Source organism: Amblyraja radiata, chromosome 9 (genome assembly GCF_010909765.2).
Source record: "Amblyraja radiata isolate CabotCenter1 chromosome 9, sAmbRad1.1.pri, whole genome shotgun sequence".
Classification (NCBI taxonomy): Eukaryota; Metazoa; Chordata; class Chondrichthyes; order Rajiformes; family Rajidae; genus Amblyraja; species Amblyraja radiata.
In genome coordinates this window covers 26,832,293-26,845,992 of record NC_045964.1, presented here as the reverse complement: position 1 = coordinate 26,845,992, position 13,700 = coordinate 26,832,293, and the positions used below count along the sequence as shown (strand labels likewise).

Below are 13,700 nucleotides of genomic sequence, written 5' to 3'. Positions count from 1 at the left end.
ACCAGAGACCCGGATTCGCTCCCGATTACGGGTGCTGTCTGTAGAGTTTGTACGTTTTTCCCTTGACCGTGTGGGTTTTCTCCGAGATCTTCGGTTTCGTCCCACATTCCAAAGACGTACAGGTTCGTAGGTTAAATGGCTTGGTATAAGTGCAAATTGACCCTAGTGTGTATCTCTAAACTAAACTAAACACCCTCGGCAGAGGACACATCCTTCCCATATCCAGTTTGCCTAGCCCTGTTAGAATGTTCTAAATTTCAGCCAGATCCCCTTTCATTCTTCTGAATTCAAGTCCATCTGTTCGAGCCGAAGATAGACACAAAAAGCTGGAGTACACTCAGTGGGACAGGACATCTCTGGAGAGAAGGAATGGGTGACGTTTCGGGTCGAGACCCTTGTTCTAGCTCGGAATCAATCTGGTATCCATGCTAATCCCCTCAACTGCTTCATCCGGTAGCAAGTTCCATATTCTGAGTACTGTTTGGGTAAAGTGTTTTTTCCTGAATTATCTATGAGATTTTATGGTGATGGTTCCTGGGTTTTGACACTGCAGGAAGGGGTCCAGAGTTTAAATTGTCAAGAATTTCAGTTTCTTCAGCCTTTCCTGCTGAGCGTTTGCATTGAATTCTCACACACCTGGTTTAAAATATAAGGATGTCAGCAGTGCCGAAGTCGGGAGGGTATTTTGTTCAGCTTACCATTAAAGTACATTGTTGGGACAATGGGATAGATATTGTTTTACTGCGTTATGTTCACATCTGTCATGCACGTATCTATTGTTTGTATTCAGTCCCTGTAATGCAAAGGGTTCATCACATACACGCACACTACATTACGAGGACCAAAACAAATCTCGAAATGGCCTTTTTGCATTCGTGCAACCTTTTTTTTTTAATTCGGATGTGATTTGGCCATTAAATTCAAATTGTCAACCTTCTGATTTAGGCAGTTTTATATGCGATAAAAAAGAAATTCTAAATTGAGCGTTGAATTTACTCTTTTTAGATTAAATATAAGGTGGAAGTGTGCATTTCTGGGATCCTTGCATGTTGGAAGCACTACGAAAGTAACATTGCAACCTGGTTTAAGCTATGCTAGGATAGTAGTAAATGTTTAACGGAGGTTCCATTCACCGCAGCAAGCACTTTCGTGGAATAGTAAATAAATCATGGAATATTAATTTAAGATACGGACATGTTTTCTGGTTCTCTTTTATTACACCTCGGGCAACTAAGCATTTTCATTCATCAAGGTATCTAATGAGAAATTTAAAAACACTTTTCAGTTCTCGTAATGCGGCGATTTTTGAAGCTTCAATGCGATTGTCTTAAAAACACGGGTTTAAATTGGGACACAGTGCTGTGTGGGGAGTCCTTGCCATCTCAAGGATGCAACGCGATTGCTCTAATATGCCCAAGTAGGCAACGACTATTGTACCCGGAGGCAACCTGCGTGTGATTACCTCTGACCCTGCGGTGGATAAAATGCTGATTAGCGAGAAGGGTACGGCTGAAGTTGGATTCCCTTTTACCATTCATTTTCACAAGCAAAGTGACCTACGCTGAACAGATCATGTGGAGAAATCGAGGGTTGCACAAATCCTGGTGGTATTTCTTGCTCAGTACAGTAGGGGTACGATTTGGGGGCTTTAGTTGGAGGGGCGATAACTTCCCCCTTAATGAGAAATAGTCGGCACGAAGACAAATGTTTTGCTGTTGTCGGAATTTCCCATGGAAGGACAGATGCAATGAGAGTGAGGGCTGATTGACAGTCGTCGTTTACGGTGTGACCAAGCTCCCCTATATGGATGTATGGATCCGTCTATGCTAATACCGAGACCAGCAGCTTGCTGACAGTAGAGGGACGAAGGGTCCAGCGTGTGAGCGGAGCCGGCTCTTCAAAAACCATGGCTGAAGGGGGTGAAGGGGAAGATGAAATTCAGTTCCTTAGAACTGTGAGTATTGCTTTCGAAACATCTCGTTTCTACAGTCACTACAGGAGATTTTAAATGAGCATCTCCGTGCGATCACATAGCGTAGAACATGGAGGTTATTGCATTAACAGTGCATTGCATTTGCCGTGTGAGCCGCCACATTGTAAAAATGGGAAAGCGTTCAATACTATAATAGTTCCTTATATTTTAATATTGTTTACAGTAAATATGCCCCGGTAAATTATATTCGTAGTGCCAAACAAAGATTGGTGCCAAACGCAATGCATATGTACAGCGACGATGGGATGTCACATTGTAGCGATGTTGCTGTTTTGACATAAATTATCGAAATTCCTTGTTGGTGGTGATGATCTTGTGTTAAGTTCATGGAACAGTATTTAAAAACATTCATTCCCCGACACTGGGTTTACTGTTGGAGATTATTTTAACAACATTCCTTGACTATCCGGGAACCGTGGTAACGCATTAACACCGGCTTGAAGTTTGTCGCTAACTTATTTAACTAAAGACCATGCATTTTTAAAATGAAATTATTAAGTTAGAAGTGTTAACGAGTGGTTGATGATAGCATGTGCGAAATACAGGTCTTTCCTAAAGCTGAGCTGTCAAGACTAATTCAAACTAACTCTTACGCAAACTGGAGTTCCTCGGACACTGGGCTTTCCCAGAGGAGCGGCACGCGCCTCGACTTCATTACAGACTGGCTCTGTCTATTTTTAGTGGATGACTGCGGTGTATGTTGGGAATGTGCTGCCCGGTATTGTACTGTAAACGATCCGTGCTGGCAACGCACACGCGCGCAACAGGTGCATTGTGGCATGTGTTCCCCTCTGGGACCATCTCTCCGGCCTCTGGCCAGAGACAGGCAGGGGAGTGGGGCTGGGGTTGGAGCTGAGACACGGCGCTGGTTTGAGATGAATGCTGAGGAGAGCAACTTTTAATTTCACCCATCAGTATAAGAACACAGGTAGGACACCAACACACGATACGATACGAAATAACTTTATTTATCCCAGGAGGGAAATTGATCTGCCAACAGTCAGAAAAACACAAAATACATGAAACATGAAATTAAAGTGTCAAGTGGAAAGACTTGGGGCTGTGCAAAGATTGGGGAGAGAGGTGGGGAGAGAAGGGAGTCAGTTTCAGTCTAGCCCGCGACAGAAGGGGGAGGAGTTGTAAAGTTTGGTAGCCACAGGGAAGAAGGATCTCCTCTGACGTTCTGACCTGCATTTTGGTGGATTCAATCTGTCGCTGAAGGTTGACAAGTGTGTCATGAGCTGTATTGTCCAAATATCCTATAGCGCAGCAAGATAGACCATTCCTGCTAAATGCAATGTGCTGACGTGTTGTGCGTAACGGAGCGGAACGTGGGCCTTTTTTCATCCATTTCAGTAACCCGACTCGACTTTGGGTATCCCTCTCGCAGTGCAATCAACGTTGCGGGGGGACAGTTTGTGTTAATAAATTATAATTCTGAAAATGAGGAGAAGATTTTTACCAAATAACTTTTATTTTTACGAGGATGTTCCGTAACCGCCTTCCGTCTCCGCACTAGTATCTTTGCTCCGCTATGGGATCTTTGCTGTGGAGAAGGAAGCCGGTTACGGAAATGGGGCCGAAAATTACCCATGAATCTGCCCATGACCGTACTACATCTTTATCGTCGAGTGGTCTATCTTGCTTGCTATGGCATCTTTGGTATTGTCCAGGATGCCCCGCAGTTTGAGGAGCATCTGCAGTTTGAGGAGCATCCACCCCTCCAAGAGCACCTCCCATGAATCCAACTCTGCCCCAGGACGGAGCCAGCCCTGATGAGTTTGTTCATACATTTGGGCAGGTACATGGACATGAAAGATTTAAAGGGATATGGGTCAAACACGGGCAAGTAGGGGTAGTGTAGATGGGGCATCTTGGTCGGCATAGACAAATTGGACAGTTAAATAGGCAATGTTTCGGGCCAAACCCCTTCTCCAGACTGAAGAAGGGTTTCGGCCCGAAACGTTGCCTATTTCCTTCGCTCCAGAAATGCTGCTGCACCCGCTGAGTTTCTCCAGCTTTTTTGTGTACCTTGGATAGGAAAGGTTTATAGGGACATGAGCCAGGCGCGGGACATGGGCCAGGCGCGGGAAATGGAACGAGCTTGTATGGGGCATCCAGGCTGACAGCAATGAGTTGTGTTGATGGGTCTGCTTCGGAGCAGTATAACTCTTTGTCTCTCTGACTCTAAAACAATACCTGGCAAAGGTTTGGGGTTGGGAGAGGTGTTAATTGTTTAGAATTTTATCTCCCAGCCTTTTGTTACAAGTAAGGGTAGTATCTGGACCCCAGTTCCACCACAATCACCACAATGATGAACTTGAACTCTTAAATCTCAAAAGTTCTATTACCTGAAAACTTATTAATCCACATTGAATTTGAATTTACAAAGAAACAGCATGGTGCCAGCAATGGCACTGTGCCATTCATAGAAACATAGAAACATAGAAATTAGGTGCAGGAGTAGGCCATTCGGCCCTTCGAGCCTGCACTGCCATTCAATATGATCATGGCTGATCATCCAACTCAGTATCCCGTACCTGCCTTCTCTCCATACGCTCTGATCCCCTTAGCCACAAGGGCCACATCTAACTCCCTCTTAAATATAGCCAATGAACTGGCCTTGACTACCCTCTGTGGCAGAGAGTTCCAGAGATTCACCACTCTCTGTGTGAAAAAAGTTCTTCTCATCTCGGTTTTAAAGGATTTCCCCCTTATCCTTAAGCTGTGACCCCTTGTCCTGGACTTCCCCAACATCGGGAGCAATCTTCCTGCATCTAGCCTGTCCAACCCCTTAAGAATTTTGTAAGTTTCTATAAGATCTCCTCTCAATCTCCTAAATTCTAGAGAGTATAAACCAAGTCTATCCAGTCTTTCTTCATAAGACAGTCCTGACATCCCAGGAATCAGTCTGGTGAACCTTCTCTGCACTCCCTCTATGGCAATAATGTCCTTCCTCAGATTTGGAGACCAAAACTGTACGCAATACTCCAGGTGTGGTCTCACCAAGACCCTGTACAACTGCAGTAGAACCTCCCTGCTCCTATACTCAAATCCTTTTGCTATGAAAGCTAAAATACCATTCGCTTTCTTCACTGCCTGCTGCACCTGCATGCCCACTTTCAATCAGTCTGAAGAAGGGTTTCGGCCCGAAACATCGCCTATTTCCTTCGCTCCATAGATGCTGCTGCACCCGCTGAGTTCCTCCAGCAATTTTGTGTACCTGCCCACTTTCAATGACTGGTGTACCATGACACCCAGGTCTCGCTGCATCTCCCCTTTTCCTAGTCGGCCACCATTTAGATAATAGTCTGCTTTCCTGTTTTTGCCACCAAAATGGATAACCTCACATTTATCCACATTATACTGCATCTGCCAAACATTTGCCCACTCACCCAGCCTATCCAAGTCACCTTGCAGTCTCCTAGCATCCTCCTCACAGCTAACACTGCCCCCCAGCTTAGTGTCATCCGCAAACTTGGAGATATTGCCTTCAATTCCCTCATCCAGATCATTAATATATATTGTAAATAGCTGGGATCCCAGCACTGAGCCTTGCGGTACCCCACTAGTCACTGCCTGCCATTGTGAAAAGGACCCGTTTACTCCTACTCTTTGCTTCCTGTTTGCCAGCCAGTTCTCTATCCACATCAATACTGAACCCCCAATGCCGGGTGCTTTAAGTTTGTATACTAATCTCTTATGTGGGACCTTGTCGAAAGCCTTCTGGAAGTCCAGATACACCACATCCACTGGTTCTCCCCTATCCACGCTACTAGTTACATCCTCGAAAAATTCTATAAGATTCGTCAGACATGATTTACCTTTTGTAAATCCATGCTGACTTTGTCCAATGATTTCACCACTTTCCAAATGTGCTGCTATCCCATCTTTAATAACTGACTCTAGCAGTTTCCCCACTACCGACGTTAGACTAACTGGTCTGTAATTCCCCGTTTTCTCTCTCCCTCCCTTCTTATAAAGTGGGGTTACGTTTGCTACCCGCCAATCCTCAGGAACTACTCCAGAATCTAAAGAGTTTTGAAAGATTATTACTAATGCATCCACTATTTCTGGAGCTACTTCCTTAAGTACTCTGGGATGCAGCCTATCTGGCCATGGGGATTTATCGGCCTTTAATCCATTCAATTTACCCAACACCACTTCACGGCTAACCTGGATTTCACTCAATTCCTCCAACTCCTTTGACCCCTGCTATTTCCGGCAGATTATTTATGTCTTCCTTAGTGAAGACGGAACCAAAGTAGTTATTCAATTGGTCCGCCATATCCTTGTTCCCCACGATCAACTCACCTGTTTCTGACTGCAAGGGACCTACATTTGTTTTAACTAATCTCTTTCTTTTCACATATCTATAAAAACTTTTGCAGTCAGTTTTTATGTTCCCTGCCAGTTTTCTTTCATAATCTATTTTTCCTTTCCTAATTAAGCCCTTTGTCCTCCTCTGCTGGTCTCTGAATTTCTCCCAGTCCTCCGGTATGCTGCTTTTTCTGGCTAATTTGTACGCATCATCCTTCGCTTTGATACTATCCCTGATTTCCCTTGTTATCCACGGATGCACTACCTTCCCTGATTTATTCTTTTGCCAAACTGGGATGAACAATTTTTGTAGTTCATCCATGCAGTCTTTAAATGTCTTCCATTGCATATCCACCATCAACCCTTTTAGAATTAATTGCCAGTCAATCTAGGCCAATTCACGTCTCATACCCTCAAAGTTACCTTTCTTTAAGTTCAGAACCATTGTTTCTGAATTAACAATGTCACTCTCCATCCTAATGAAGAACTCAACCATATTATGGTCACTCTTGCCCAAGGGGGCACGTACAACAAGACTGCTAACTAACCCTTCCTCATTACTCAATACCCAGTCTAAAATAGCCTGCTCTCTCGTTGGTTCCTCTACATGTTGATTTAGATAACTATCCCGCATACATTCCAAGAAATCCTCTTCCTCAGCACCCCTGCTAATTTGATTCACCCAATCTATATGTAGATTGAAGTCACCCATTATAACTGTTTTGCCTTTGTCGCACGCATTTCTAATTTCCTGTTTGATACCATCTCCAACTTCTCTACTACTGTTAGGTGGCCTGTACACAACACCCACCAGCTTTTTCTGCCCCTTAGTGTTTCGCAGCTCTACCCATATCGATTCCACATCCTCCAAACTAATGTCCTTCCTTTCCACTGCGTTAGTCTCCTCTCTAATCAGCAACGCTACCCCACCTCCTTTTCCTTTCTCTCTATCCCTCCTGAATATTGAATATCCCTGGATGTTCAGCTCCCAGCCTTGGTCACCCTGGAGCCATGTCTCCGTGATCCCAACTATATCATAGTCATTAATAGCTATCTGCACATTCAACTCATCCACCTTATTACAAATGCTCCTTGCATTGAGACACAAAGCCTTCAGGCTTGTTTTTACAACACTCTTACCCCTTATACAATTATGTTGTAAAGTGGCCCTTTTTGATTTTTGCCCTGGATTTTCCGGCCTGCCACTTTTACTTTACACCTTGCTACCTATTGCTTCTACCCTCATTTTACACCCCTCTGTCTCTTCAAATGAACACATCACCTCAAATGAACAAATGTTAGAAAGCCATTTCAAGAATCAGGCCTATAACTGCTCTGAGGTCAAGCAAATGAGAAGGGAACCTTATAATGGATTTTATATTCTCACCATTACTTTCACAGCAAAATTCAACAGTCATTCAGTCGATGTAGACTTTGCAGGCAGCATGTTGCTCATCTCTGATCTGCTTAGGTAGTAGTAATTATCTGGCGTGTTCCCATTTTTTCCTCAAGCATGAACATTTTGTTCCAGAATCTGAGTTAAACAAGTAAAAATGCAACACATGTGATCAAGTTGGGTTTCTACTTATAATCCAATGTCAATGTGAAAGCAGATGGCCGTTATTTCCAATTTAAAAAAATTGTATAACTTCAATGGTGTAAATGTATTATTTAATTTGGAATATATTTTTAAAACATCCTTGGATTTCTCCAGAAAATCTAATTTAGTTATTTTTCAAGATCTTGTACATGTCTCAGTGAGAATTGAACTTAACGAAGGTTACTTGATTTGGTGACGAGTTCTCTGGCAATTATTTAGTATGAGCTGTGGTAAAATATGTAAAGAGTAATCACGTTAATTTAAGAGCCCATAATTTGTGCTTATGATGATGGGAAAATTCAGCAATTGTCAAACACGGGCAAGTAGGGGTAGTGTAGATGGGGCATCTTGGTCGGCATAGACAAATTGGACAGTTAAATAGGCAACGTTTCGGGTAGAGACACAAGAGACTGCAGTAATTCACTGCTATTGAAAATATGGTTTCACAGGACTGGGAAAACTACTACTGTCCTCTCCTGGTGTGTTTAGTGTTTCTAGATCAGAGAAAGGCAGAACTGTGCCACTTTATGGAGGAGCAAAGCAACTTCCTGTTTTAACTATGCATGTGCAGTCACTTGAAATGGACATATTGATGAGTCAGCAAAGTTGGCTTCTATTCTTACAAAATACAGCCCAATCTATTGAAATGATGCAAGAATGTGAAGGTTATGGTTGAGGAACTGCAAACGCTTTGGGATAAATTACCTCATAACAACAAAGCACCAGAAATTTGACCTTTGCCTCCTTTGCTCAAAGAACCACCTAGGGAACCATCTAAGGGATTACTAGATACCTGAATTAATATTGGTTGAACTCACATTTACTATTCTACGTAATATTAGCTTTTATGCAACCAACCATGGTTTGATGGGATTTGTGCACAACAGAGCGAATAAGATAATTTATTCTTGCCAAGACATCACAAGTCAGGCAGCAAATAATAAGTGAGTATTTCCTTGCCAGCCCAAGTCACCTTAATTAGTAGTATTTCAGTTTTATATGCTGAAATGCACAGGATATAATTAAGCACATTAATTAACTGATGCATCAAGATTACAAGATAGTTTAAGCAGATCAGAGTAATTCTGTAACAACAAGGTTTAACTAATTCAAGTTGTTTAACTGGATTTTGTTCAGAGCATCAATTTATAGCAACAGTTTTTAATTAAACTTGTTCTTGCCTGAGAACATTGTGGACATTTGCACATGTTGCTGTATTGAATTGAATTGAATTACATTGAATTGAATACTTTATTGTCACATGTGACAAGTCACAGTGAAATTATTTGCTTGCATACCTTAGCAGGTATGTAAATAGTTGCCCATAAAGGGTGCTTACAAAGTTACAACCCCCCCCCCCCCCCTAAGAATTGCCTGACCTAAGCGCAATCCCTGATAGTTCAGAGAGCATAGAAATAGTCCACTGAGGCCGCATGCAAGAGTTGCCATTTTTAAAGTTCAGACTGGTCAACACACAAAGTCTCCTGGAGCGGCACCTGATCCAGGCGAGCTCCAGGCTGTTGCAGAACCTCCAGCTGTGACCTCTATGCAGATCGTCCAGTGAACCGTTGTCCCTCTCCTTGCCTGGCCACCTTCAGTCTTTGTGCTACAGGGGCACCTTACGCAACCGACCTTGAGGGCGGGGAAAGTAAGACCCCAGTTCGCACTCTTACCGGCCCTTTCTCTTGTGTCCACTGGCTCCCTCCGTCCTCCTCTCTGATTCACTGGTCCTCAGGGGACAAGCAGGAGCTGGGCTTGGGCTTGCCTCTGCAGGCCATGGCCTGCCGCCTCCTGCCTTCCAGCAGCGCATAGATGGTCTTTCTGGGAAGAGCAGGGCATCTTGGAAGGCAACTTTCTCATTTTGCTGTGTAAACACCATTATGATTTGTGCGCAAATAACGGTGACAGTTATGCAGTTCATTGATAATTTTATAACAAAATGTAACCAGACATTAAGTATGATCTAGGTGAAGACAATTGAATAATAAATTGGTGAGATGCATTACTTTATTTGTCATGGAGCTATACCTCATGGAAATGGGCCCTTTGGCCCACTTTATCCATGTCCACTAAATCAGCATAGTCATGGAATAGTCCCATTTGTCTGAATTTGATCTATAGCCCTCTAAACTATTCCTATCCAAATTTCTGTCCAAATGTCTTTAAAAAATCATATTGTATCTGCTTCTATTGCTTCCTTTGGAAGTTCATTGCAGATACAGACTATCCTCTCCTGAAAAGATTGTTCCTGAGGTCCTCCTTAATTCTCTTCCCTCTGCCTTAAGCCCTCTAGGTTTAGATTAATCTACCCATGAGAAAGACTGTGCGCCGACAGTTTATCCATTCCCCTCATGTTTTTGTACACGTCCGTAAAGAAACTCCTCTTGTTCCAACACTCTAAAGAGAAAACTGCGCAGTGTGCCTTGTGGTCTCACCAATTACTTGTACAGTTGCGTCATGATGTTCCAACTTTAGTGCTCAATATCCTTCTCAATGAAGGCAAAAGCCTTCTTCACTTGTCACTTTCAGAGGACCATAGTCCTATACTCCCAGGTTTCTCTGTTCTGCAACAATCTCCAGGGCTCTACATTTACTGTGTAAGCCCTGCCCTGGTTTGACACACAACACCTCACACTTGTCAGTGTTATATTCCATTTTGCCATTTTTTGGCCTATCTTCCCAATTGATCTAGATCCTGATGTAAACTTAGATATTTTTCCTCATTGTCTACTATACCACTAATTTTAGTGATATCTGCTAATTCTCAAACAACATTAAGTGCATTGTCATCCAAATCAAGAATATAGATAATAAACAAAAGTTGACCCAGCGCCAACTCCAGCAGCACTGCACTGGTAACATACCTCCACAACTACCCTTTGCGTCTTTCCTCCAAGCCAATTTTGAATACAATTGGCCAGCTCATCTTTGATTCTATGAGTTCTAACCTTCCAGAATAACATAGCATGCAGCACTTTGTCATAGGCCTTGTGATAGTCCATGTAGCCAACATCCACTGTCCTGCCCTCACCAATCCTCTTTGTGATATCTTAAAAAAAAAACTATCAGTTTGTGAAATATAATTTCCCACAAACAAAGCCATGCTGACTATCCCCAATCTGTCCAAGCCTATCCAAATGCTTGCAGATCTTGTCCCTAATGCCCCTGTCCCACTTAGGAAACCTGAACGGAAACCTCTGGAGACTTTGCGCCCCACCCAAGGTTTCCGTGCAGTTCCCAGAGGTTCCCGGAGGTTTTTGTCAGTTTCCCTAATGGTCGAAAGTGGTTTCCGCTTCTATGTTCCGGCTATTATTTCAAAAAAATTTAAACCGGCCGCGACTTAAAATAGGCTGCCGTTTAAAAAATCGGTAACATTTTAGTCAAAGCCGGTTGCGATGCTAGTTGAAGGTGGTTGCCGGAGGTTGCAGGTGGTTGCCGGAGATTGCAGGTAGTGGAAGGTAAGACCTTCCATTACCTGCAACCTCCGGCAACCATCTTCAACTAGCATCACACAGAGTTTTAAAAGTATATACTAGACCAAGGGCAGACCCGTTCGGTCTGTTCCCCCAACGTGTGGTTGCGGGGGAGGGGGAGCGGGCTGGGGGTGCGGCATGCAGTGTCACACACTAACTACCTCCCCACGCACACACTAACTACCCCCTTTGATATTATATTAATATTATTATTTTGCTCCTTTTACCCCATAACCGCCCTATCCACTGACGCATAGCCCCCAACTCGCAGGCGCGTCTAGAGAGGAAGGGGAGGGGGGGGGGGGGGGTAGAGAGTGAGGGCAGAGAGAGAATGGGGAGAGAGAGACAGAAGGGCAAGGGAGAGGGGGTTGGAGGGAAGGAGGAGTGGGTTGGTGGGTGAGGGGGGGAGAGGGGGGGAGGAGGGGACCAAGAGATGGGAGGAGAGAGAAGGGGGGCTGGGGGGCAGGGAAGGGAGGTGGAGGGAATGGGGTGGAGGGAAGGGGGTAGGAGAGGGGGTGGAGGGAAGGGGGTAGTGAAGGGGTGGAGGGGAGGGTGATAGACGATCGTCCCCAGGTAAAGAGCAAAGATCCTATAGGATCTTTGGTAGAGGGGAGAGAGGGAGGAAGGAGAGGGGAGGAGGTTAGAAGAGGAGGGGGGGGGGAGGAGGGGAGCTGGGCGAGTGAGTGGGCTGCCAAATGAGGAGAGAGAGAGAAGCGGCTTCTGACTGGAAACCCATAGCTGGAATAAGCGTGCAGGCGGGCGGGGCTTCACGAGCTGCACCGACAGTGAGGAGAAGGTTCAGCGCGTGAGGCTCCGCTGCCCCGAGATCTTCAGAATAAAGATCCTATAGCGGAACGGAGCTGTAGAATCTTTGTTCAGCAGACTTTCTCGATCTTTCTGCGCCTTTAATCCACAGCGGCGGGGGGGGCTGGGCCAGGTGGCAGGTGGGCCTGGATTGGTGGGCATGTGGGCATGGTGACGTCAGCAGCTGGCAAGCGGCGATTATATTTTTAAAAAGTGAGTTTTGTGAACAATTTTATTCAAAATTTGGGGAAATAATTGACGGAATTTAGAGAGGAGTGCATTTATGAAATCATAAGTTAAATCCTTACCGAAATTGTAATAATCTCTGTGTTTATGCGTCTGGTTTTCAAGGAGATACGTTTCAAAGCAAAATGACATACACGCACATACACAAACACACGCGGAGTTTTAAAAGTATATAGATAGATATGATAGATTGTGTGTTCTTTTTTGATTGTGCCACTGTTGGCAAATTCATTTCACTGCACTTATATGTGTATGTGATGAATAAAACTGATTGATTGATTGATTGAGAAGAAGTGCCAACCCCAGCTGAACACTCGCCGGGCTAACCAACAGGCCTGGACCCCACTGCCACCGCATGGCCCTACCGTCGTGATGTCTCACCACCCCTGCCATTGCCCCGAGGTCTCACCACTGCGGTCTCGATGTCTCCTTGACCGCCGTGGTCTTGATGACTCCTTGATGGCCGCATAAAACCCCAGTCGGGGCGTCGCGTGTGGAAGCCCGGGTCGGAAAAAGCGGAACGTTAATTTAAATGCGGATCTCCCCCTGACGTCACTCGAAGCTCATGGAATATTTTGTGTATGAAACGGGCGCCGATTCACCCGAGCCATCGTGGCTGCCCACCTCATTGTGACGTCATCAATTGAAGCTTAAAAGGCAAGTTTGTCATTTTTTTAAACTTTAATCACCAATAAGTTGTGAAATATCGCATCAAATCTTAAGTGAAGCTGATCACTGCTTAGTGGGGGAAAATGTGTCAGAATATTAAAAAAATTTATTGTTACCGCTTAGCTTTTTGGAGAAAATATAAAGACACACATATACACACATACTCAGGCACATACAAGATGAGTGTTTTAAAGTTATAGGGAAGTAAGGACACATGGACAAATTTAACACATTCAACCCTGTCCAAGCCCTTTACACTATGAGAGACCCAATCAATATTATGGAAGATGCAGTGTTCAACTCATACTCCTTTATTAGTTTTACAGCAATCTGCAATCTCACCACATATCTGCTCCTCTTGTTCCCCCAATTAAAGTCTTTGCATTAGTCATTGTAACATGTATGAATGCATTGTATTTTACATCATGGCAGAATACGTTTTGTTCTCTGATACTGTGAATGCTGTTTTATTTATTTGCATTTAAGGGTTTCTCGTGAGGATTTTAAATTGTTTGTGTTGAATAGATGGTTAATGTATATCATTTTCTAAAATCAAATTAAGAATGTATATAGGGAGTTTATGCTGAGCAGATTT

The 13,700-nt window shown here is 43.9% G+C and overlaps 1 protein-coding gene across 5 annotated transcripts in view; it reads left to right on the top strand.

Annotated features, from left to right (window-relative positions):
- Positions 1 to 1,792: 1,792 nt before the first annotated feature.
- The window catches only part of ryr3 (ryanodine receptor 3), a 358,203-nt gene continuing 346,295 nt past the window's right edge, over positions 1,793 to 13,700 (top strand). For all 5 annotated transcript variants that reach the window (XM_033026930.1, XM_033026931.1, XM_033026929.1 and 2 more), the window contains exon 1: positions 1,793 to 1,954. In XM_033026930.1, the coding sequence (XP_032882821.1) occupies positions 1,808 to 1,954 (147 nt within the window). In that variant the 5' untranslated portion in view covers positions 1,793 to 1,807. The remainder of the gene's footprint in view (positions 1,955 to 13,700) is intronic.